This window comes from Psammomys obesus, unplaced genomic scaffold (genome assembly GCF_907164565.1).
Source record: "Psammomys obesus unplaced genomic scaffold, mPsaObe1.curated_primary_1811, whole genome shotgun sequence".
Lineage (NCBI taxonomy): Eukaryota > Metazoa > Chordata > Mammalia > Rodentia > Muridae > Psammomys > Psammomys obesus.
The window spans coordinates 12,482,960-12,508,174 of record NW_026596057.1 but is presented as its reverse complement, the minus strand read 5'-3'; the positions used below and the strand labels follow the sequence as shown (position 1 = coordinate 12,508,174).

Here is a 25,215-nt window from a genome sequence, read left to right as displayed (position 1 = left end):
ATGCCATATTGACTATATCTACCTGTGTCCTCCAGGTCCCTCACACTTAGCATGTCTCAAACTGGCACCATCATTTTTCCTAAGGAATCGGCTCCCCTCCCAAGATTACTGTATGTTAGAAAACAAATATAGCACGGTCTCATCTCTAGATATTGTCCCTGATTCATCTCCAGTAATCTGTAGCTAACAGAGTACCAACTCACGTTGCTTCTATTATAAAACACGTGGTGCTCACCTTCTGTGCACAGCGTTCTTTCTTCTTGTATAATATGTGTATAGTTCTGTCTCCTCTTTTTCTTAAACAGCCTCAAGTAATGTACCTCCTCATTTTGCCTCATGTTTTCCTCTGCACATCCTTTTCCCAGAAAAACCACCGATGTTTCAGAATAATCCTGAAAACAGTGTCTGATACTTCACTGAGTTTAAAGCTCTTTAAAAATCAAGGACCATATGCTGGGTTTCTATGTGCTTCAAATGCACATGATACAGTTGGGTATTATTCCACAGATACTTGCTTTGTAAATGAATGGTTCAAATTATCCACACAATAGCAGACGTACCACAGTTAACCAACTTGGAAGCTTTGTAGGTATGATTGCCTTACTTAGTAACTTGGGTCTCCAATTAGTTACTACTGTGACAACACATTTGAATATATTCAATCTATATATCAAATATATATATCCAATCTATACATTGGATATATGGATTCTATCTATCTATCTATCTATCTATCTATCTATCTATCTATCTATCTTTCCATCCATCTATGTATCTATCTATGTCTGTCTGTCTGTCTGTCTGTCTGTCTGTCTGTCTGTATGTATTACACTTGATCTTAGCCAAAAGGCCGAGAAGCGATGTATGTATGTATGTATGTATGTATGTATGTATGTATGTGTGTCTATCTATCTATCTATCTATCTATCTATCTATCTATCTATCATCTATCACAGAGAAGTTAGATTCTGTGAACAAGCAAAAAGGAAAATAAAATCATGTAAAATTCTATTACCCCAAAGCAGATAACTGCTGCTAACATGTTGACACAGAACTAAGTTTTTAATTTTGGTGAAGGAAGAAGGTCAAGGCTGGGGAACGGTCTCACCTGTTGGGCTGTTCTTTGTAATACTAATCAGTCCTGAGGTCACAGGACTGGGGCACTCCTGGCAAACCTGTGCTGGATCTGGGTTGGTGTCGGCAGCCGCCAGCTCCATCTGATGGTGGGAGACTCAGCAGCAGTGATGGCCTTCTTGTCAGGCACACTTCACACCTGGGTCATGCCAGCTCAAGCTGCTGCAACGGAATCCCGCAGGCTTGATGGCTTAAGTGACAGGAATTTATTTCTCACATTTCTAGAGCCTAGGAAGGGCAGGATCAATTTGTTGGCAGATCTGCTGTCTGATGAGGGCCTGCTTTTGGGTTTGCAGATACCTGTTTTCTGATTATCTCGTTCCAGAACAGAGAGCAGAGAGAAAGAACGTTCCCCCCGAGCCTTTGCAGAGGGCATTAACCCCACTCACACGGGCTCCACTAACATGATTGTTCACCTCCCAAAGGCCTCACCTCCTGACTCTATCACATTAGGATTTAGGATTTCAACTTGCAATTATTCAAAGAAAATCACATTCAGTCTATAGGCCTGGTAGTTTCTCTTGTTTGAACCAAGACCCTAGATAGTAGCCTGACATTTGGAAAGGAGGCCAGGGAGTGTGTGAAATTCACACAGATTAGCAAGCTCCCGAGGCTCCTCTTGATGAATAATTGGGATGCAGAACAAGAATCAGGTAGGAGGGCAGGACACCAGGGCAAGGATAAAGGCAGTAGCTGTTTGGGCATGAGGGAATCTATGGGTTCATGTGGGGGCATTGTACCCAGAGTCTAGAATGTCAGGACTAATTCAAATCACCCCTTAGTAGAGCCTGTGCTCGTAAAGCCTTGTCGAGCTAGATAAAATTTGTCTGGAAACCAGGAAGAATTTAGCTGCCAGGTAGAAAGACTTGGTGGCAGCTGTAGCTATTTGGGGCTGAGAAAACAGGGATTGAGAAATCCCAAATGCTTTGGAGTGGTGAGATCCCACCACAATCTATTTCCTTCTGTGACCCATTTTACTGTTGTATGCCATATGTCTATACAAAATAATTAAAGCTAATTAAAATTAATTTCAGTTGGTGAGTGTTTGAAGAGTTTCATAATAACTCTTGAGATAATTAGAGGTGCTTGGGGATGCCACAAAAGGAGCATTTGGAGTAACTGGGCTAGACGTTTAAACTAGAAACGTGCAGCTAAGGTTAGCAATGGAATGATAACTCTAAAACTGAAGGAACAGGGAATTAAGAGCTAAGAGTCTGGGATTAAACTCAGTGTGCTGGTAAACTTGTTTGCTGAAAAACAAACAGCATTCACCAGTTTCTGTGGTGTGGACACCCAGGGCATAGTGAATTTTGAATTACCTCTGGCTTTCTGACCAGTTCACAAAGCTCTTAAATATTTCACAATCAGATCTGGGAAGCCTGTGTAAGGCAGCTAGCTATAGCTAACATTCCAACACTCTCCTCACTGGTCTTCTATTTAGCTCCGTAAGATCTTGGGTAAAGCACTGTTCTGTATTTCTTAGTTTTATCTTTTTTTTTTTTTAAATTAAGGTGAAGTTGCTCAAATGATCTCTGAGATTCTTTTTACAGTTAGCACCCCAGGGACACTGCTGTTGCGACACAGGGTGAGTGAGTCTCATGTTAGAGTTTTACTCCTGGAATTGTGACATGTAAAAACATAATTGATATAGAGTCTGTCTGGTAATTAACAGTGTTGTGATTCCTGCTGTCAATGTCTGTGTGTGCCTCTGTTGCCTCTTTCCAGAGAGAGCAAAAGCATCGATGTAGCCATTGGTAAGCTAGGACTCAAGGCCTAGCATGGTAAGGAACCACCGTCTACAGTCTGAGACTTGTTAGGTGCTTGGGGTGAAGAGAAAGTCTTACGGCTTAGATCCGTTACCTATCTGACCACAAGAACTGATAATGGTGTTTTTCCCTGGACCAGGAACTACATGAAAGGCTAATTTGTTCTAAGGTGCTTGGAATCACGGACAGTATCTTTTCATATTTGTATGTGGCAAATGCTGGCAAGTAACAGGAACTCATTTAAGGGTTTGTTGATTGGGGCCTGGTGGTGAAGGCCTCTGATCAATTTCAAGGACTGCTTCATTTACCGAGTGAGTTGAAGGCCAGCCTGGGCAGTTTAGTGAGACTTCCCTCTCAAAAGGGGCTAAGCTGGTCAGTGCTGCTGCAAGCCTTTAATCCCAGCAGTTGGGAGGAGAGAGGCAGAGAGGCAGAGGCATGAGGATCTCTGTGAGTTTAAGGCCAGCCTGGTCTACAGCGTGAGTTCCAGAACATCCAGGGTTACACAGAGAAACCTTGCCTTGAACAACCCCTCCCCAATTAAAAAAGAAAACAAAAACAAAAGCAAAAAAACCAAAACCAAAACAAACAGAAAACAAAAAACCAAAACCAAACCAAACCAACCAACCAACCAAACAAAAATCAGGGCTGAGGATATAGCTCTTAGCACTTGTGAGTGCTAGACTTAGGACAAAACAAACAGGTTTATTGAAAGAATAAAAACTGGGCCCAATTTACAGCAGGATTTAAGATTTAAAATGTACATCCCAAAGGAGAAATGACAGCAGCTGTGTCTACTTAGCATTAAACTATATACTTTTCAAATGTGAGAAATTCCTTCCTTGTGATAGAAAACCTTTCAGTGCTGTCAGTTCAGTATTGGGACTGAACTCTTCCCTTCAGCTGGAAACCAGAGGTGACTGTGCAGCCGGAGCCCACTGGGGAAAGCCTGGGTGAGGGAAACCAGTGCGAGCCGTCGGCTCCTATCATCTGGAAAGGCTGTGCTTGCTTTTAGTGTGTACTTGCTTGTAGCTTCTGTACTTGACCAAATCCACCCCTGTCCATGAGCCTCATCAGACAAGTGTTAGAAAGGGAAACTGAGGCTCAGAGATGTAGAGTAACAGAGCCAGCCAGTGGCAGAGCCACAAGTCCACACACCGCAGATCAGTCCGCCTCGGGCCATTCTGGGTTTCCTTTCTCTAGTGTCCCTCTTCCGTATTTGTCGTGGGGAAGGAGGTGTGTGTGTGTGTGTGTGTGTGTGTGTGTGTGTGTGTGGTGGTGGGGGTTGGATGTATTCTCATCGGAGTGTAGCTGGCTTAGTGCAGGACCAGGTAAACAAAAGCACCAGCCCCTACCAGGTTCTGAGCAAATACGCCAAGTCAGGACTGTCCCAGCCCGCGGTAGCTACATGGACTTTGCTCTAATGAATCAGCTCCATGGAGGCAGGGCGGTTGCAAAGGTAAGTAATTGGCTGCAGATGTGAAGGTGAGTCTTGGTGGATGTGGCACCTGGACTTTGTCAGGCTCTAAGAAGGGAGAAGGCACTCCCCAGCAGGTCTCCGGAGCAACACTGAAGGAAGGTGGAGAGCCGGCAGAGCAGGTGCGTGGGGGCACTGGCCTCCTTCTTTCGCTTGAGTTGGCTTGAGTTGTGCATACTGTACTGATGGAGTCGGAAGTTCTTCTTATTGAGTCGTGGGGGGCGGGGTGGGGGGTCACTCATGTGCGTACAAAGCTGCGATTGTTATTATAGAAAGAATTCTGTCATTTTGATACTCTCAGAGGTTCGGAAATGAGAACCCTTAATTACAACACCAGGTCTAAACTCCTGGAGTTGGTGACTCTTGATGACAGAGCAATCCAGGTATTGTGCCTTTGTAGTCGGGGCCAGGATGCTTAGTGCAAAGTGAATCGATTACTTTTCAATCAGGACAAGGGAATCAATTTTCAAGTTCTTCTTACTCATGGCCAAGTAAGAAGACACAAGTAAGCATGGGACTTTAAGCAAAGGATCCTTGTATGGTACTGGGTGGGGGGGAAGGGGTGTTGCTGGTCCCTTCTTGGAATTTGCTGGCAAAGTTTTCATTAGTACTGAGTGTTTTGAGGAAGCAAGCTGGCCTGGAGTGGAAGGCAGCAGGTCCTGTGTTATGATTGGCCTGAAACAGAAGGCCCCTCTCTTGCCTGCCCTTCCTGCTGTCTCACAGCTCCTGGCTCATTGCTCTGGACCCTGGCTCTGTGGTGTTCAAACAGGGTAATCTTGCTTTCACCATATGCCCCTTTGACCTTTTCTTCTGATAAGAGTTTCCAGATGAACTTGGAAGCGTCCGCACTAAGATCGAGCTAACAGGTTCAGAATCAGATTGCCTTCAACATTCTGAAGGGAAAGGAGAGGGGAGGCTGCCCTTGCCTGCTGGTGATCCAGAATATCTCTGGACAGAAGCAGGGCCTGGCTGGGCTTTCCCTCCTTGATGGGCCTCTCTGCCGTGCAAGTGGAGGACCTGGGGAAGCACACCAGTCCCTGGAGCTCGTTCTTATCTTGAGGAATGAGTGGGGAAGCTAGTCTCATAGGAGAGAAACTTTCAGGTCTAAACGTCTTCAGTCAGAAGGAACGGAGACTTGGCTTTGTTTTTCCATAGCAGCAGCCCCAAACTTGTGTCTGTTGGTTCGCCCAGAGGAAGGGTAAGAGAAGAGCTTAAAGAAGGTAGTCAGAAGAGAAGTCTTTTATGGGGTCATTTGAAAGAGAGTGTGTGTGTGTATGTACACGTGTGTGCGTGTGTGAATATGTGTATATATGTTTGTGATATGTGTGCTCACATGTAAGTATGTTGTATGTGATGTGCTGTGTATGTGCATGTTTGTGTGTGTCATGTGTGTACACGTGGACATATGTTGTGTGTATGTGATGTGATATGTGTCTGTGTATGTGCGTGTGTGTGCCTGCATGTGTATGTGTATGCCTATGTATGCATGTGTGATACATGTACATGTACATACATTTTGTGTGTGTGTTTGTGTGTGTGTGTAGGCTAGACAGAGGTCAATACTGAATGCCTTCCCCTATGGCCCACCAGCTTAGTTTTTGAGCCAAGGTCCCTCACTGTATCTGAAGCTCACTGATGGTTGCAGGAGCACCAGATGTGGCTTCTCATGTGCGTGCGAGGGATCGAAACCCGGGTTCTCATGCTTATGCCGCAAACAGCACCCACAGCACCCAGGGGCGTGTCTCCTTGACCTCCAAATAGTGTACTGAACAATTACTATGTCCAAGGCCGTTCTAGGCATTTTCTATACGTCATGTTCAACTTTGACACCAATGCTGCTGCAACAGTAGCTCACAGTATCTTCTGTCTCCATGGGAACCAACATGGAGGGCGAAACAAATTATCAGTCTGGTAAGAGACAAATGATTTGAACCTGACCATCTCCCCACAAGGCTTACTCTAGTTCTTCTGGTTCTGATACCTCAGCACATCCGTTCTAAGTGTTGTATAAACATTTGCTGGTGGGATAAACCAGGAAACATTAATTGGGATTCCTTGAGAGCATTTAGTAGCTGCATCAAGTACTGTTATCTGCCTCCCATGCCACCCACATCTGCTGTTCCATATGTGCTTTCTTAATCTTTTAGTCAGCCTCAATCTAATTGTCTAGCCTGTTATTTATTTAATGTATCTGTTTGAGATTTTTTTTCATATTCCTCTATGTCTGTGCTCAGATGTTTTTTTTTTTTCCTGACAATTTTGAGATCATAGTTGCTCTTTTCACAGAATCTCATCAACTACCATGTTTGCATAAAAGCTTAAAATGCTGAATTTGTGTTTGTGTATGTCGTGGTGTGTGTGTGTGTGTGTGTGTATTTAGGCCAGAGGTTGACTTGGAGTGGTACTCCTCAGGAGCCAGACACCCTGTTTTTTGAGACAAGGCCTTTCACTGGGACCTGGGGATCACTGGTTAGGCTCGGTTGGCTGTCCAGTGAACCCCAGGGATCTTCCTGTTTCTCTCTGTCCAGCACTGGGGTTACAGATGTGCACTGCCATGCCACGCCTGTCGGCTTTTTATGTAACTGCTCGGGATAAAATTGACATGTTGGTGCTTGAAAGGCAAACCTTTTACTAACTGAGCTGTGTCCCCAGCTCTCCAGAATGACGATTTGTTGTCTTTTTGTGTGCAGGAAATTAAAATAACTACATAACAGCCTCAAGACCCAAGGGGGAAAACCCAAAGGGTCAGAAATGGAACCTTGGGTTCCCCAGAGGCCATCTCAGCCACAAGGGAGGCCCATGACACCATCAAAGGATGCGAATAGAGGCCTCCAGAGTGGACTTTATAGACCCCGTTCTCACCCTCTGTACCACCAATGGCAAGATGCCCGCAGGAGCTCAAAGCCACAGCAGGAGCCCAGGGCTGACCACCAACAGCTCCACTATGCACCCAGACCTGGGGAGTGGTCCCAGCCTGTGTCCAGAGCTGACTACTTGAAAGGATCTTATCCTAGTCATGTGTACTCAAGGTATGATTTTTCAGGCTACAGTGAGCCTAGCTCTCCTAAGTACCTATGAATAGACTGTTGGCTGTTCTTTATTGTTCATTTCCTTCTTCCTCCCCACCCCCTTCTCTCTTTCTTGGAATTTGTTACATAGAACAGGTTGTCCTCAAACCTAGGCCCTCACCCAGCCTCTCAAGCGCAGTCACCATTCTGTACTGCTCTTCCTTCCTTGTTATATTTCTCCTCCTTTTTTTCTTTAGCTCCTCCTCCTCTTTCCTAACTGTTTTAGTTAGGGTTTCTATTGCTGTGATAAAATGCCATGATCAAAAACAGCTTGGGGAGGAAAGGGGTTATTTCATCTTACGCTTTCACATCACAATCCATCACTGAGGATGGAAATCAGGGCAGGAACTTAAGTCAGGAACTGAAGGAATGGAAGCAGGAACTGAAGCAGACCATGAAGGAATGATGCTTACTTGTTGGTTAGCCCTGAATTGCTCAGTTTCCTTCTACAGCCCAGAACCATCAGCTCGGGAACGGCTCCGCCCCCAGTGGGTTGGGCCTTCCCACATCAATCATCAGCCAGGAAAATGCCCTACAGAAACTTGCCAACAGGCCAATCTTCTGGGGGAGCTTCCTGAATTACGATTCCCTCCTTCTGGATATGTCTAGATTTGTGTCAAGTTTGACAACCACCAGGGTACCCACTCTTCTCTATTGGCTTAACCACAATCTGTCCTGGCCTGATTTGGTTTTTGGTGACCGGTGACCGCGTTTCCCTCTTTTTTATCCCAAGTAAACCTTCATAGAGCCGCCATCACAGTGTGATTGTGGTAGAGGGATGGGCAGAAGGTAGGAATATCCGAGAGCAGATGGGACCTCTGTGCTTTGGGATTGTAAAAGGGAGCTTTTGTGGGCTTTGGAAAAGCTTTCCCTAGGACACTGAAAGACTTCACATCTTCTTTGATCTTAGCCTGATACCAACAGCACCAGCAACCCCAGGGGCTTGAACCTGGAGGGTGACAGACATGCAAAGATCAGCATTTCATATGTAAGAACTGTAAGAAAAACTTTCTTCAGAGAAGGCATATACAGATTTTTTTCAGGTTGTAAGGTGAGGAGGAAGAGACCACAGAGGTAATTCTCCTGGAGAATCTTGAACTCCTGCTCCCCCAATCCCACAGTATTGAACTAAATATTTCACGGAATATTGGAAGTCGTCTATGCTTTCCTTTTCTCTTCTACTTGAGATCATATCTATCTACTCTACAGTTTGAAAGTTAAAGTTACAGCAATTATTATACATAATTTTGCCTCTGTGGATATTGTTAATTGACATCAACACTAATAATGTTCCTTTCCCCAATCCTTCTGGACTGTTGAGTTCTTGAGAGAGATTGAGTATGTCAAGGACAGAGGCAATAAAAGAAATCATGCTGGTGATAGTGTCCCTTCTGTCTGTAATATGCATGGAAAGTCCAACGGCACATTGCATCTTATTATATTCTCCTCAGAAAGGGGTTTTTCTCAGTACAAGGGTGGGGCTTTCTAAGATAACAGCTTCTAAGGTACTGAATGTGTATATTTGGAGAGTAAGAATATTGCTATAAAATAAAAAAAAGAATTTTAAATAAATTCCTTTTTACAAGAGCATTTTAAAGTAAAAAAGAGCCTTACTATAAAAGCTGAAGTCTTCTCGTGAAGCATAGGAACTCCCCCTTTCTGATTTTGAATTTTCTGACCTACTGTGAAGCAGTCACGTTCTGGGCAGTCACCTTGTCTTCTGAAGTTGTCTGGTTTCCTCCAGTCTCCCTTTGGTTTCTCCCTTTACTGCCGTCGGTGGGTGACTGGCTGTCTTTGTGATGTCTCAGATCAGGCTACGAGGACCCCTATCAGAGGTACCACACTCCGACCCCGAGGGATGAATATGCTTACAGAAATTATTACTACCACGGACACCCACAACTGTTGCAAGAAGAAAGAGGTATGAAGTAACCTCCAGAAGCCTCTGGGGAGTGGAGATGCATGAGCAGCCTACTGCCAGGGCCAGAGACCACTGACGTCATGTTTGAAGACCCCGCCCTTTGACGCTACCGAGCCAACCCCTATCCTATTCTTTCTATGGATAGTGCACACTTCATTCACTTCTTCCTCTTATTGCTTATCATAGCAAAGGTTATATTAGCAGCAAAGTCTGTTCTTAAGCCCGTCGGGTATGCTGGGTGTATGAGCGCAACAGTCACTTCCCTGGGGGCAGCAGAGGGATGGCATTGGGAGTTCCATATCCTATACCCCCGCATAATAGAGCATTGTGCTATTCACGACTAGCTAGCATAGAGAACCTGTTTCATCCCTGAAAACACACACACACACACACACACACACACACACACACACACACACACACTGCTGTTGTTAAACTATGTAAAGGCATGTACACTGGTTCAGAGCGTGTTGGTGGCTTGCATGGTTAGCTCTCACCCATCGACCGACCCACCTTGGCAAATGTATTATCCCACTCCCCGTGCCACAATACCTCAGCCTCACCGCTCCCTAGTGTCTTCCTAAAAGGACTTCCAGAAGCAGCAAGTAACCTGTCTTCGTTTTGCTTTCTCTGAGGGTGCAGCAGCAAGGCAAGGGAGTCCTTCTGCCTGGCATGAAGATTATGGAGACAAAAAGTACTTCAGTGAGCATCGACGAGAAAAGCGCAATAGCTTGTTGGGAACAAATAGCGAGACCCAATTCCAGTAAGTGTGAAAGAACAAGCCATGCTGCCGAGATTTGGTTAGACTCTGTCAGGACGATCTTAGGGCATCTAAGGTCAGGCGGTCCCTGACCTGCAGGAGACACAGTCTGCTTTTGTTCCAGCTGCAGAGACATGGGAAGAGTCCAAGGTGGCCCAGGCCAAGTGCTGACATGATCTTGGGAAGAGAGATTATTATTATTATTTTTTTAATCTCTGAGAGCTGTTCCCACTCAGGGCTAGTCTGCATCCTGAAAGATTGCTTGAGGCCCATCTAAAGGCCAAATCCTATACTGGCCTCAGAAACAATGTGGTCCTTCAGTGATTGTAATGGCTGGACCCTCATTGGGGCTGGAGTGTGTCTGTGTTCCCTCTCCCTGGGCCTAAGCATGGGGCATCCTCCTGGCATAAGGCATAGCAGGGAAGACACATTACTGAAGTATTTTGCCTGGTGACCTTAGCCTTGGAATTCACCAAAGCAGAGGCTCTGACTTGGGCTCTTGCAGGAGGGCAGGCTGTAGTGACCAGCCATTCTCTGTAAGGTCTGGACCACTTCTAATAACTGTGTGTGGAACCAAACATTCCCTCTTTCTAATACATTGAGGCGGGAGAGGGGGGGAAATACTTTTCACTTTAGCACTCAAACTGGCCTGACAGGTTCCCACACAGCACCAGGCCAGCCTCCAGCAGAGTATTTCAGCCTTGCTGCCTAGCCCGGGACTTGTCTCAACACTCCTGTCATTTTGCTGCAGACACACCAGCAAGAATCCATACCAAGATGGCCCCGCTTCTATCTCTGGACAGGAGCAGCCTGGGGAGTTCTTCCCAGGGAGTGAGGCCCAGAAACGAAAGGTAACCTAACGTGACAGGGGGCCCGGAGGCCTGCGGCCATGGGGATGGGGGTCTGCAGCTGCCAGCGGACGGAGTCTTCACTCACGCCGCTTTCCCCTGCCTGCCCATCTGAGTCTTACCAGTCGGAGGCTCTGGTCTGACCTATTCCTGTTTTGTCAAGTGGGTAGGACTTAATTCACTGAGAGGTGCTCGGAGAGCCAGTAGGCTGCCACAGCGTGTTAGGTGTTAGGGCGCCCCGGGGGGGACTAAAGGTTTAGGAAATGGAAAGTTGTTAGAGTCTTTTAATTTAGGTTTGAAAAGCAGCCTTGATGTCTTTCCTGACTCTTTAATCTCTGTGCTCTAAAACAGGCACAATCTAGGTCATACACTAGAGCTCCTGATAGTAGTGAGATAAATATTTTATTATGGGATAATTTTGGATTTATAGAAATGCAAAAATATTGTAGAGACGAGTTCTTAATTGTTGGCAGGCTCAGATTTTTTTTTCTCCCTGATTAGAGTTGTTTGATTTTCTTTTTCTTTCTTTTTTTTTTTGTAGAATGTTTTTCTGTATTACTAGGCTACAGCAGAGGTTATAGTGACTGATACTACAGCCCCAATGTGTGAATATCACTTTACAGTGTACAATGAGCCTTTGAATCCACTGTTTTATTCATCTCTCCCAGAACCTAAGTTCCTCACTTGTCTGCGGGGAGTTCGCATTATCCAGAGGGCACAAATGTTCACAAAATAGCTAGTGCATTAATAAGTAATGTGTATAGGACAGATACTTTGAATTTATACCGCAGATGAAGGTATTAGGCCGGAGAAGCCCAAGTCACCTGTTTAAGGTCATAGCAGCAGGGTGACAGAAATTAAAGCTGAAATCGAAGTCCTGTGACCCCACTGGGCTGTGCTCAATGGGATGGTTTCTTCTTTCCGCGAGTCCACATTCAGTGTGTTTAGTGGAAAGCTTGAATTTCGTTTCTTTGAAGGAACAACCTGGGAAGAAGACAAGCTCTCTGAACCGCCTTCCTAGATCATTTAGTTGTTTTTCTCCCCTTTTCCCCAACAGCCATCGCTGACCAGCAAATCCAACCTTCTCCAGCACCACGAGTCTGGCCTCAGCTCTAGCAGCTATGAGCTCAGCCAATACATGACAGATGCCCCTGAGCAGTACGAACCAATGGTCTCGGCATCTTGGAGGCCTATTCAGGATGGTGGGTGCCACATGGCCACGGGAGCTGGTGAATTCTGATAGGGAAAGGTTGGGTCAAATGGAAAGCCACCCTTCTGCTCTTCCAGGAATGGGTCTATGTTTGCTATATTGGCTTAGGCAGAGAGGCCAACTTGGGATCCGTTTCCCACCTCTTCTCTAGTAATGGATCATGTAGTGAAGGTGGCTCTGGGAAGGGAACCCTGCTCCTAGTCATCATAGTTGGGCCAGGAGGCATGCTGGGGTGTTTCTAAGCAACAAGTGAGGAAAATGAAGAGGAGAGAGGATGGGGTGAAGTGAAGTGAGGATACAAAGTATAAATGTTAGTCTGGAGGTTTGCCATGTACACACGGGCCGCAAGCAGCTGCCTGTGTCCTGACCACGGCTGTGAAACCTGAGGGAGTGTGTTCAAATGGTAAAATCCTTGCATTATGATCTGGCATATTCTTAGAGGTTTGAATCAGATCGGAGCCCGACTTTTTCTAACTAGGCATCCCACCCAGCACCTCATGTTGGCCTAGGTGGAATGTGAACAGAAACTGACCAACTAAAGCGCAGCGAAGAGAAACCTAACAATGTCCATGTGTGTCTCTTGGCCAGATGATACCTCAGCAGCTGTCCCCAAGACACCCATGAAGTTTTACAATCCCCACGTGTCTGTGAGTTTTGGACCAGGAGGCCAGCTAGTATGTGTGTCCCCGAACTCTCCTGCTGATGGACAAACGGCCCTTGTTGAAGTGCACAGTATGGAGGTAATCAATATTTTGGGCCTGCGTGTGTGTGCGCGTGTGTGTGTGCCAGTGTGGGAATGCTCAGCTCAACCCAATTGCTCTTCTCATGCTTTCACTTTGCTTGAGGCTGAGTATCTCCAGGAGGGGGAGCTGAGCCACACATACCTTAGACTGTGGGCAGGAATGGGTGGGCTTTTCCTTGAAGAAAGTGATGTTAGACTTACGTTTTCCCTGAGATTCTAGAGGCTCGTCTTCACGATAACCATATCCACAGGGCACTGAGCCACACCACAGGACCACAGCCCTGGATTTGAAACTGGATTTGACTGATGGGCACTGGTGGGGACCTAATTTTATTTTCTGCTCCAGGTTTTACTTAATGATTCTGTGGATCAAGAGGAGATGAGAGGTTTCCCAGGGCCCCTCATCAGGTAAAGTCCTGCAAGACTGTTAAGGGAGTGTGTGTGTGTGTGTGTGTGTGTATTTGTGTGTGTGTGTGATATGTATGCACACATGTTTGAAGGTGCACGCATGTGGAATCCAGAAATGGAAGACATCCATTGTTTTCCTCTTTCACTCTCTTATCTTCCTCTTTTGCTCGATCATTTTTTTTTTTTTTTTTTTGGGACAGGGTCTCTCACTGGACCTGAAGCTTGCCATGTTGGTAGGCTGTCTGTCTGGATACTTAGCTACCAGGACTTGCCTGTCTCTGTCCTCCAAACTCTGGTCGTACAGACACTCGCATCCATGGTGGCTTTTATGTGGGTGTTTGGGATTTGAAGTCATGTCCTCTTGCTTTCACAGCCAGTGCTCTTACCCACAAAGCTTATCACCAACTCTTAAATAAAAGCTTTGGAAAGCTGAGGAATCTTCTTGCCCAGGTCTGGGTTTCCATGGAAGAAAATGTCTGTTTTATTTGAAGCCTATTTCTATATGTCAGTAGGTAGAAAAAGGTGGCTTGAGTCATTTTGACAAGCTGCTTCACATCTGAAGGGCAGAAAGAAAAGTTCGCATGATAAGTTAGACATCTAAAAACATCCATTTCGTAGAGATTAGTCGGTAGAAAGCTTTAGTGTCCCATGTACTTAGATAGGAAATGTAGCACACAGCCTTGGGAAACAGTCTTTTCTGAGCCGTCAACCCAGCTTTCCAGTTCCCGGACGTTGTGAACGTCCGCCCTCTGCAGGAATGAACTAGAACTGCGCTAGCATTTTCGGCACTTAAAAAAAACAAAAACAAAAACAAAAAAAAAACCAAAAACAAAAAACAAAAAACAAAAAAAAAAACTGTGGTTGAGTCTTAGGTGGGGTGTCAGAGGACCAGCCTCCCAGGTATCCTCCTGACCAATGTTTCGCCAGCCCTCTTTAAGTTTTCCCCTTGAGAAATTATATAGCACTCACTCTGCCTGCTCTAGAGGCTGTGAGACTCTACTCATGTGCCGCCCACTAAACGCCACCACTGCTTTGTACACAGAATACTATTCTGAAGCTCGCCCTTGAGGAAGTCCCGTGTTACAACTGAGTATTATGTTGGTGTGTCTGTGGGCGCGCATGCATGTCCGTGCGTGCATGTGTGTGCACACAAATGTGGGGACCAGAGGACATTCCTCAGGTGCCAAATACCTTTTTTTCCTCTCTCTGTGTCTTACAGGTATTCAGAGAACTAGGTAGTGTATTAAACAGTACGCTGTTGGTCCCACTTGGCACTGACTTGTTGAATGGTCTTGAGCAAGAAGTAATGCTCCTTTAACAATCATTTATTTGTGGATGTCGCACAGTTTGCTTATCCCTTTTTGGATATTGGCAGCTTCATTTTTCAGTCCTGTGGTAAGGACGGAATGGCACCGAGGCTCACAGTGAGATGTTTGCGTAAGCCAGACAGGGACTCAGTCTTGTCTGACTTTAAACCAGACCTTACCCGCAGTTCTGAGAAGTCACTCAGGGTTTCTGGGCTTCACTTTCCTCGTCAAAAAGATGGATGGATGCATGAGAGAATCTCTGAAGAGAGAGAGAAAGAGAGAGAGAGAGAGAGAGAGAGAGAGAGAGAGAGAGAGAGAGAATCTTGTGATTCAGGCCTGGGCCACTAGGCTTTTGCCATGTAGGCTTGCTCACTGTACAGGAGCCTGGGCCTGCTCAGGCCTTTCTTTCTGAATCGCCCCACAGGGAGGACATACACAAGGTGGATATCATGACATTTTGCCAGAAGAAAGCCGCTCAGTGTCTCAAATCTGAGTCACCAAGGAGCAGGGACTCAGCCCTGCTTTGGCAACTGCTGGTTCTCCTTTGTAGACAGAATGGGGTAAGTCTTTGATGCAGGGGGCAGATGGAGGGCGGGCTGAAGTTTCAGTCTTCGTGGGCCTTGGTGTACGGGCATAATGACAAAAAGCAGTCCCTAGGGAAAGCGCTGTTGGGTGCCAACACCAGCCTGCCAGTGCTAACCTTTCCCGAGAGTGCCCCCTGCTGGCTGGGGTTTGTTATACAGGCCCTGGATTACTGAATCTGCTAGAGTCTAGCGGAATTTTGAGTGGTTCTCATGAGCTCCGTGGCTGCCCGCAGGCAGAGAGTAACCGCGATAGCGAAGCTGATGTTTGAAATTGAGTCACTCACGAAAGGTCTACCGTGTATTTGCATGGCTGCCTCAAGAAGAAGGCAGAGGCCCTGCCGCCTTCCTTCCTCAGCCTGGGTCCAGACCAGGAACATCCCCGAGGATGGCTCTCTTTACTTTGCAGTCCATGGTGGGGTCCGACATTGCAGAGCTGCTGATGCAGGACTGCAGGAAGCTGGAGAAGTACAAGAGGCAGCCCACGGTGGCCAACCTCATCAACTTGACCGATGATGAGCACTGGCCGGAGCAGAGCTCCGGGACTCGCAACCTGCTCACTGGGGAGATTCCCCCCAGCGTGGAGACGCCAGCACAGATCGTGGAGAAATTCACCAAGCTGCTCTACTATGGAAGGAAGAAGGTGAGAAAGGCTTCTCCGAAGCATTCCTTCAGATGGGGGACCACCATCCCTCGCCCTGTCTCCCCCTCCTCCAATGACAACATCCATTCCCGTTTTATATATTTACTTCTAGTATTTCCCCGTTAAAAATCAGTTTAAATTACACAGACGAGCCAGGCACGGCTGTGCACTCATTTGGCTGAGGCAGGCGAGATTTGTGAGTAAGAGGCCAGCATAGCTATAAAGGGATACCCTGTATCAAAACAAACAACTTCAAAGAAATACACATGCAATTGTTTATTTCTTTTACATTTAATATCACAAGGCAAAATGCCCTAACGACATTAAATATGTTTAAATAGTGCAATCTTATTATTTTCGTAGCGCTAAGAATTCTAAAAATTCAGGGTCTTGTACACGATAGATAAGCACTCTACAAAGCAAGCAAATAAACGTTCTAGTGACCTGAGAGGTGGCTCAGTAGTTAGTCAGGTCTGCTGTTCTTCTAGAGAACCCAAGCTCAGCTCCTAGCACCCATGTTTGGCACCTCACAATCGTCTTTAACTCCAGCTTCATGGAGATCCATGGGTATCCAACACTATCCTAAGTGGCACCTGGACTCATGTGAATGTACTTCTCCTCTCCCAAACACATAATTTAAAAATAAAGGAAAGAAATTCACCACTGTTGGACACTAAGACATTTATAATTTCCTTACTCATTGCAAGTTATGCAATTGCACATTTTGCTAGGAATTAATAGATTAATAGACTGTGTATTTTTGTTTCTTCACATAAGCAACAGTTTAGTTTATGGAGAGATTGTCTTAAAGAAATATCCCTGCCACTGGATCTCAGGCATTCCTGCCAACACTAAATGCTTGCACGTAATGGGTAGAGAGGGTTGGCCTTGTTTAATTTTGAAGTTGTGCTCATATTTTATAAAAGTCATAAGGTAAATATGAATATTAAAAATATTAAAATCAAATAAGTTTAGCTAAAAAAAAGAAGGTAATAGGACTATAATGGAGGAAGATTCCCATCCCCAGATATTATATTTCTCTCTTTAAACTATCTGGAGGGGCTAGAGGGATGGCTCAGTGGTTAAAAATGTGTATCGTTCTTCCAAAGGAGCTGGGTTCGATGCCCAGCCCACATGTCAGGCAGCTCATTGATTCCTGTAACTCAAGCTCCAGGGCATTAGACACCTCTGGCTTCCATAGGTAGCCACACACATGGCATCCACTCACACAGGCTCACACACACATGGTTAAAAGTAAAATCTTAAAAGAGATTCTTTTTGGATGTATAATTATTTTCTCACGGCACCATTCCGTATATCCCTACTGGACTTCACGTTTTTTCATTTAACAACATATATTAGATAATAAACTTTGAGGTTGGCAAACTTTTCCCTTAAAGAGCGTGAGTGACTGTTTTAGGCTTTGCCAAATGTGCCTTTGAGGTAGAGGGTGGTCACAGGAGATGCAGTGTGAATGAGTAAGGCTTACAGCTGTGTTTTAAATTTATTTATGGACGGGTTACATGGATTCAAACTACACATGTAATGAAATATTATTTCTGTTTTTATCTTCTCCACTCATTGAAAAGGTAGAACCTTTTCACATTGAACCTGTGGACTGTGCCCAAACAGGCAGCATTCTGGGTTTGGCTTTAAGACTGTTTTGCGGTTCTTGTTCTTCATTATACTTGCTATATTACAACATGTATGTTAGCGTCCTCATGATCCACTTACATGGAGAGCAAGCCTTCAGCACATGGACCTTTTGTGGGGAACACTTCATACCCAAGCCAGAGCCTCGCCGTCACTTTGTCCACTATGAGAGAATATACACAAGATGAATTTCTAGCAGCAGAAATGTTGGGACAAAGGGTATGTGGTATATAATTTTGATAGATATAAAAAAATTGCCTCTTTAGATGCATCAATTTGCACCATGGGTAAAGGGTGAAACTGTTACTTCGTGTCCTCATCAAAGTGCCTTCACGCTTGCAATCTGTGCCTATCTGAGAGGGGAAGAAATACAATTCAGTGTATACATTTGCACTTCTGTTATGAATGAAACTAGCTTTACACCCACGATGATTCTTGTCATGGGCTTTCCCACCCTTTCCTGTAGAGCCTTTTGTCAGAGCATGCTGAGTTGCTTGTACTTTATTTCTTTAAGATTTTCTATTCCAAACCACAAGCCTTTCTTTTTAAGGGAGTGTCATAGTTAGTGTTCCCCCAACTTCCAATTTAATTTATAGAAATTAAGTTGAATTACTTTTGGGACTTTACTTGGACATATTAATTAATTAATTTAATAACTTAAATTGATAAATTAATTAATTTACAGTATTCTGCCTGCATGTGTGCCTGCACACCAGAAGAGGGCACCAGATTCACATTATAAATGGCTGTGAGCCATCCTGTGGTTGCTGGGAATTGAACTCGGGACCTCTGGAAGATCAGCCAGTGCTCTTAACCTCTGAGCCATCTCTCCAGCCCTTTACTTTGACCTTTTAAAAGATCTGTTTATTTTTATTAAATGTGTATGTGTAAATGCCCGCATGTATGTATGTGTACCATGGGCGTGCATGGTGCCTAGGAAGGACGGAAGAGGGTGTCAGGTCACTGGAATTGTAGTTACAGGTGGTTGTGAGCCACCATGTGAATGCTGGGTATTGAATCTGAGTCCTCTTTAAGAGCAGCCAGTGCTTTTAACTGCTCAGCCATCGTTCTAGCCCCTACTTTGATATTTTAACATTTTATCTCTTGAGTTTTTGTATATGATGTTTTATTTTCTGTGAGTACTTAACATGATAACTTATAAAAATAATGGTATCATTGGTATTTTTTATATATTCATTATATAGCATAGAATTGTGATCTTGATAGTGACTCATTTATTCCATTAAAAAAATATATATATGGGGGTTAGAGAGATGGCTTACCAGTTAAGAGCACTAGCAGCTCTTCCAGAGGACCAGGTTCAATTTCCAGCACCCACATGGCAGTTCACAACTGTCTGTAGTTCCATTTTTAGGTAATTCAACACCCTTCCAGAGAGCGTACATAAAAGATAAAAATGAAAAAAAAATCTATCCACAGTACTATTTCTCACCCAGTAGGGCATAAAGAGATAAATCAGTCTTGAACTTTTCCTTCAGGAAAGATGAACACTGTCTATAATAACAGCAATAACAAAAGCAGAGATTAAAAAAAAATATTTCCTACCTGTCAGGCACTAACTCAATATCTTCTCTGCATTATCTGATTTATCTCCATGGAAACACGTGTGTTAGCTTCTATTTTTGTTTTACAGATTTACAGGTTGGGCAGTTAGATTTTTGTGGGGCTTGAATCTGGGTAGCATGAGCCTAACCACGGGCTTCTGGGAATCTTGCTGCACTGAGCAGTAGATGTGAGTGAGTGGAAGATGGAGCGGGGGGGTGGTGGTGGTGACTGCGGGGCGATGAATGAGGAGCTGGGTACCAACACACCTTCATTCATATTTGACTCAGGTATCATTTCTGGGATTTAACAATCCTGACAAATCTTTACCTAAGTTCTCAGATTCTTTGCTTATTCATTAACTATATATATATATATATATATATATATATATATATATATATATATATATATATATATTTTGGGGTGGGAAGAGTTTTGAGTCAACTGATAATTCCATTGGTCACTTCTTTTTAAAAACTAGAAAGAATTATGGAATAGTTAAAACACACTAAAAAATGCTATTCTAATGTCATTGTTTCACTTTCTCTGTCTGAAGCTGTGGTTTAATTCCCTAATTGTGAGAATTAAATTTGCCCCCTCCAGCTAATAAGATTACAAGGAGGCAGAATTACCTCATTAGTGACTTTCTGCCAGAAATCATGTGTTTTTTTTTTTTCCTACCAAAGAAGTTATTAATACCACTTCTAAACCTCAACTGGAAGTTGAATTAAATGGGCAAATATATGTGAGTGTTTTAAAGCTTGCAGCTTTAACCCATCTTCCTCAGCGGTGCTGCCAATTCCTCCTGTGAAAGCGCCTGATGGTGGTTCACAAGCAGTTAGTCTCTTCAGTAGGCTTGTAGGCTAGCTCCCGTGTACACTGGCTTACGCACAGCGGCCGTTAATTACCTTTCATCAGAGAACACAGGTGAGCCAGCAGGTCACCCCTCCTCCATGCAGCCAGACTCAGGATGCTGTGATCTTCACCATCTTCAGCTTAGAGTTTCCAAGGTTCCAAGTCCTTTCCATTCCAGGCACCTGATGGGGTGAGTCAAGTTAGGAATGAGTGTGCTGGACTTTATGGGCCAAACCCAGAAGTGGCACTGTCTTACCCATGCTGTGGCCTGGACTCACCGTACTCAGGAGGCCCCGAGATGGGACATGTCCAGCTTTGTGCCAGGAGGGAAACTGTCCCCTCTGCCACTGCTGTTGAGAAGGGCTCTGTTCTTTAGTAGGGCTTCAAAAATACATTTTGCTACCCATATCTTGAACCTCTGTCTCTGGGGGGTGGGGAGCTAATTTCCTGATTTTTAGTTAGGTTCTTACAAGTATTTTCTAACTTTGCTAAAGAGAAGAAAGAAAGAGAGAGAGAGAGAGAGAGAGAGAGAGAGAGAGAGAGAGAGAGAGGACCTGGTGACCATGATTGAAGAGAAGCTAATGCAACGTCTAATGGGTTATGGCTGGAGGAGGGGACAGCTTAGAGAATGGTACCATGCTGAGTGGAACCCATGCTCCTGTTCTTTCTTCTTCATTTCCTAGGTTTCCCTGGGATTTTCTGTTGCTTGGGATATAGACATGCCTACGTATGGAAATTCGTGGTTTTTATTGGAGGAAAATGTTTTATTGACTGTCATGTTTTGTTTCTCAGGAGGCTTTAGAGTGGGCTATGAAGAACCACCTGTGGGGCCATGCCTTGTTCCTAGCCAGTACGATGGACCCAAGGACCTATAATTGGGTCGTGAGTGGGTAAGTTAAGTCTAGCTTACAAAGACCAGAAAAACAGAGAAACCTCTCTTCCAAAGGGATGTGTGTGTGTGTGTGTGTGTGTGTGTAGGGGAGAAGTAAAAAAAAAAAAAAAAAAGCATTGAGAAGTTCCCACACAGCTGCCCAAGTTCTCTTCATTGAGATGAGTGTAGCGTTTCCCATTTTCTGATTCTCCTCTCCTCCTCTTTCTCTCCTTCCCTCCCCTCCTGACCCCTTCCTTCTCTCCTCTCCTGTTCTCTCCTCTCCTGTCCTTTCCTCTCCTCTCCTTCCTCTCTCCTTCCTTCTCATTCTCCTTGTCCTCAGCCTCCTGAGTACTGGGATTATAAGCATACTACCTTCATGCTCAGTTCTTAAGCTTCTTCATTTTTATACATTTATTTATCATCTCTCTCTCTCTCTCTCTCTCTCTCTCTCTCTCTCTCTCTCTGTGTATGTGTGTGCACACACATGTGCCATGGAGCATATATGAAGGCCAGTGGACACTGTGGGGGAGTCAGTTGTCTTCTTCCATCATGCAGATCCATGGCGTCTACATCAAGCTTGGCCGTGAGAGTGCTTTAGCTGCTAAGCAATCTTATTGGCCCTGGATTCTTATAACTTAGGCAAAGAAGCATTCTTTTAACCCATTTAAATGGAACGAAACATTTTCGCAATATTCCCCAGGGTCAGTGTTTCCAAGAATTCAGAAAATTCTGCACCAACAACTGTCCTCTGTGGGAGGGGCTGATTTCAGAGAGTTTCATTAGTGAAAGAGGGGTAGGTGGTCACTTAAGTGTGGCTGGAGATCCTGAAGGCTAAGGAGTTTTGATTTAAGAAAGGGTCCAGGACTTGGTCTTGCACTGAGCTGTGCCTACTGAGAGGCTGGTAGGGACATGAGCCAGTAGAACCATAAACCATTGTAGAAAAGGCATTGATTGGGCTGGGAATGTGGTGAGAAGTGTGCTTAATAAGAAAGAAGCCATACCTGACAGTGAATCCAGCGCCCTGATAGACCAGGAAGGATGACCAAGCCAGAAGAGACAGGGATAGAAGCAGGGCACGTAGCCGGCAGCTGGAGTAAGTGGGATGAGGTACAGCAGCGGGGAGTCAGTGTGAAGAGGAGGTGTTGGGTTGATGTGGGCACTGTGGAAGCGTCTCCGTATGAGTCCTCAACACTCCTGTGCGCGTCATAGGTGGCGGGAGTGAGGCGGAGGTCTCCTGTAGCAGCAGGTGTGGGTCAGGGTGTGAGAAAGGTGCCATGTGTGCATGCTTATCTTCTAGAGCTGGCTGATGGTGTGCAGCAACTCTGTCAGCTTAGCTTAGGTCGAAGTGGCCACCAATCCTTTTGGGCAGAGAGTTGCATGAGAAGCCCGTAAACTCCATTTTAAGTTCTGTCTTTGCTCCCATTGGCTGCCACACTGCCCAGTGGTCTGTTCTTCATAATGGTTTCAATGAGACCATTACTTCAACTCCATCTTCCCAGGGATGAGCAATGCAGCCTTCCCTCCATGATGGCCTTCGGCTGGAGTGGTGGGCGGGCTGAGTGTACTGAGCTCCCGTGGCAAGGGTGCCATTAAGCAGAGGATGGTGATCTGAGGGACAATTTCCTCTTTGGGTTTTGGAAATGAACTCCCCCCATCCCCTCATTGTAGCATACATCTCTGCGGCAGGTTTTTGCCTCGGGCCATTGAGTTTTGATGGGGCCCAGTGAATTGTGAAAAATATCTCTTACTGAGTATGCTTAAATCTCAAATCAGCTGTAGAGCTTATTATAGCCTTGTTAAGCATATCTCACAGTTTGTCATCAGCAGGATCATTACTGGTCCCTCTTCCACGCCTCTTTGGTTATTGAAAATGGCTATTCGGTGCTTGTGAGTCAAAACTCTACAGACCCAGGCTGGAGATGAGGCAGAAAAATGATGCTTCGTGGGATGGGTTTGGTGAGAAGGAACTGAGGGTAGGTGGGAAGGAGGGGCCCAGGGACAAGAGCTCTCAGTTTTGCTGCTGGGCAACCCAGACAACCTGGAGACGTGGGTGGCCAGTTCACCAGTAGAAGGCGACTACCCAAGAATTAAGGCATTAGGGGGGAAATGCAGAAAACATCTTTGAACAATGAAGGCTACTCCGGGTGTGTGATGAGGTAAAGCTATCGTTGATCCTCCCTAAAAGGCCACAAGGGACAGCAGGGCAGAGAGAAGCCTGCATTTCAATACCAAAGCTCCCCTCAAGGGGAGTATTCAGGCCCGTTGGCTGGTGATGGGTTCCCTCTGGGATCAGTCCCCACTGATTCTCCTTTCTTCTCACAGCTTCACCAGTACACTGGCACTCAACGACCCCCTGCAGACCCTTTTCCAGCTCATGTCGGGAAGGATCCCAAAAGCATCCACGGTACTCTCTGTGACAGGCTTCCCTCTATACTCTGGAGTCCTAAGGGTTGGGAGTTGGGTGTTGGGAAGGTAGTGATACCTTTCAAGATGAAGCATGAATAACAGTTTGTTAATTATCTACAAAGTGCTTGACCCATATATGATTTGATACACAGTATTTAATTTTGTGCCTGGAGATAGGAGTTAGTACCCCTGCTTTGCAGACATGGAAACAGAAGGGCCAAGATATAAAAGGGCTCAGTCGTGGAGGTAGTGAAGAGTGGCTAGGCTCAGGTCTGTCTGGTTCTAAAGACCTTGCCCCTTCCACAAGTAACTGATTGTACAAAAGCTGTTGTTTTTCAGACTTCCCACAGCCGGGCAGCCCTTCTGGTCCCTGGTGGAAAGCTCCCCCTTCGCACATCAATTCTCCAGAGGTGGACATGTTAGGCTTCTGGCTTTTGGGAGAGAATATGGCTGAGGAGAAGGTGGAGGCCTGCTTAGGAGCTCCTCACTCTAACAGACCCAATCTTTTTGCCCCAATGTATTTTTTTCTTATCCAATAGCTTTACTAACATGTGTTTTGGCATTGACGGTCTGGGTCTGTTTTTTACTTTTATTTTTCTGCAAGTGCAGCATAGAGACTGCCTTTTGAATGTGCACGTTCATATCTTAGACTTCAGGAACATTTTCTTGGGTTATATCTTTCACTGTTTATTTTGGTTTCGTTTCCAGGAATTCCGTGTACATGTATTTCAGATGTATAAACTATGTATAAACATATGAATTATAGAAATATATTTATCTCCTATTTGAGACCCAGGTTGGCCTCAAACTCATTCTGTAGCTAAGGATAATCTTGAACTCCTGTCTTCCCATTGTGATCTCCCAAGTGCTAGGATTCCAAGCATGTGCCACCATACCGACTTTTACTTTTTTCCCCCTAAATTAAAAGTACTTTTGTTTTCTTCCTCCTCATTCTTCCCTTTGCCCACTCCTGCCTTTCTTTTTCTTTTCTTGCCTCCACCCTCTGTCCTTCACTGTGTTTTCCCCAGTGTCTCTTGCTCTTTTGTTCTAACATCTTCATCTTTTTTTTCTTTAATGTTTTACCCATTCCTTTCCTGAGCTCCTGAGCAGGTCACATTTGTTTCTTCCTGTTTGGTGCCATCTCTTTCCTGAGCTCCTTTTTGCTCGCTTGATGTTCTTTCTTCATAGAAGTATTGTTTCATTACCTCTGTGCCTGCTCAGTGCATCTCTATTCAATCTCTACTACTTTTTCTTGACACTTGAGTCTTTGCTAGCAACTGGTTTTAATGAAAATGAATTTCTCATTTCTTTCATGTTGACCTTCTTGTTACTGTGAATAATTCTAAGGAAAGCAAAGCAAAGAGAAATGATGCTCTCCACTCCCCATCATTAAACCAATGGGCTATTTTGGAATACAGGGTATGCTTCACAATTCAGCTGAACGGAAGTTTCAGCACTGCGATAAAATTGCATCATGTCATGAAGCACCTAATGGAGGAAGTGATATAATCAGCCTGTGGTCCATTGGGCCTCAGTGACGAGGCAGAGTTGGCTAATTTCCCCTGTTCTTAGATGAGAGAGCGAAGGCTCTGCAGGCGATATGCCAGCTCAGAATTTGATCTCAGAGTGTGAGAACTTCCTAGCCCTTCACACTGAGTACAAGGCTACCTTCTGCTGCATGGGTCGTGTCATGGGAGAAGCATGGCCATTGAATGCACAGATGTGGGTTTCATCCCAGGCTTAAGCTTGACTTTGCTCATTACTACGAGGCAAACTTGGCTACTGTTTAACATCATAGTTTTTCTCTTTGTGGAGATTTTGATGGCCAACCAATAGAATTATGGGCAAGGCTGTCTGAACCCATGCTACCATGCTTGCATGCCTATCCCATCAAGGTAATCACTTAATGATATCTCTCTCTCTCTCTGACACACACACACACACACACACACACACACGCACGCACGCACGCACGCACACACGCACACACGCACACAATTGG

At 45.0% G+C, this 25,215-nt stretch overlaps 1 protein-coding gene across 5 annotated transcripts in view; it reads left to right on the top strand.

The window, feature by feature from the left end:
- The first annotated feature begins 4,381 nt into the window (after positions 1-4,381).
- Positions 4,382-25,215, top strand: part of Sec16b (SEC16 homolog B, endoplasmic reticulum export factor) — a 41,958-nt gene continuing 21,124 nt past the window's right edge. The window contains exons 1-12 of one of the 5 annotated variants that reach the window (XM_055624391.1): positions 4,382-4,496; positions 7,065-7,403; positions 9,251-9,363; positions 10,009-10,126; positions 10,875-10,974; positions 12,029-12,173; positions 12,770-12,921; positions 13,270-13,331; positions 15,063-15,198; positions 15,629-15,862; positions 20,729-20,826; positions 23,130-23,211. In XM_055624391.1, coding sequence (XP_055480366.1) covers positions 7,126-7,403; positions 9,251-9,363; positions 10,009-10,126; positions 10,875-10,974; positions 12,029-12,173; positions 12,770-12,921; positions 13,270-13,331; positions 15,063-15,198; positions 15,629-15,862; positions 20,729-20,826; positions 23,130-23,211 — 1,518 coding nt within the window. In that variant the 5' untranslated portion in view covers positions 4,382-4,496; positions 7,065-7,125. Of the gene's footprint in view, positions 4,497-5,307; positions 5,573-7,064; positions 7,404-9,250; positions 9,364-9,998; positions 10,127-10,874; positions 10,975-12,028; positions 12,174-12,769; positions 12,922-13,269; positions 13,332-15,062; positions 15,199-15,628; positions 15,863-20,728; positions 20,827-23,129; positions 23,212-25,215 lie in introns of those variants that run through there. The other 4 variants (XM_055624388.1, XM_055624390.1, XM_055624389.1 and 1 more) reach the window with 4 other exon arrangements.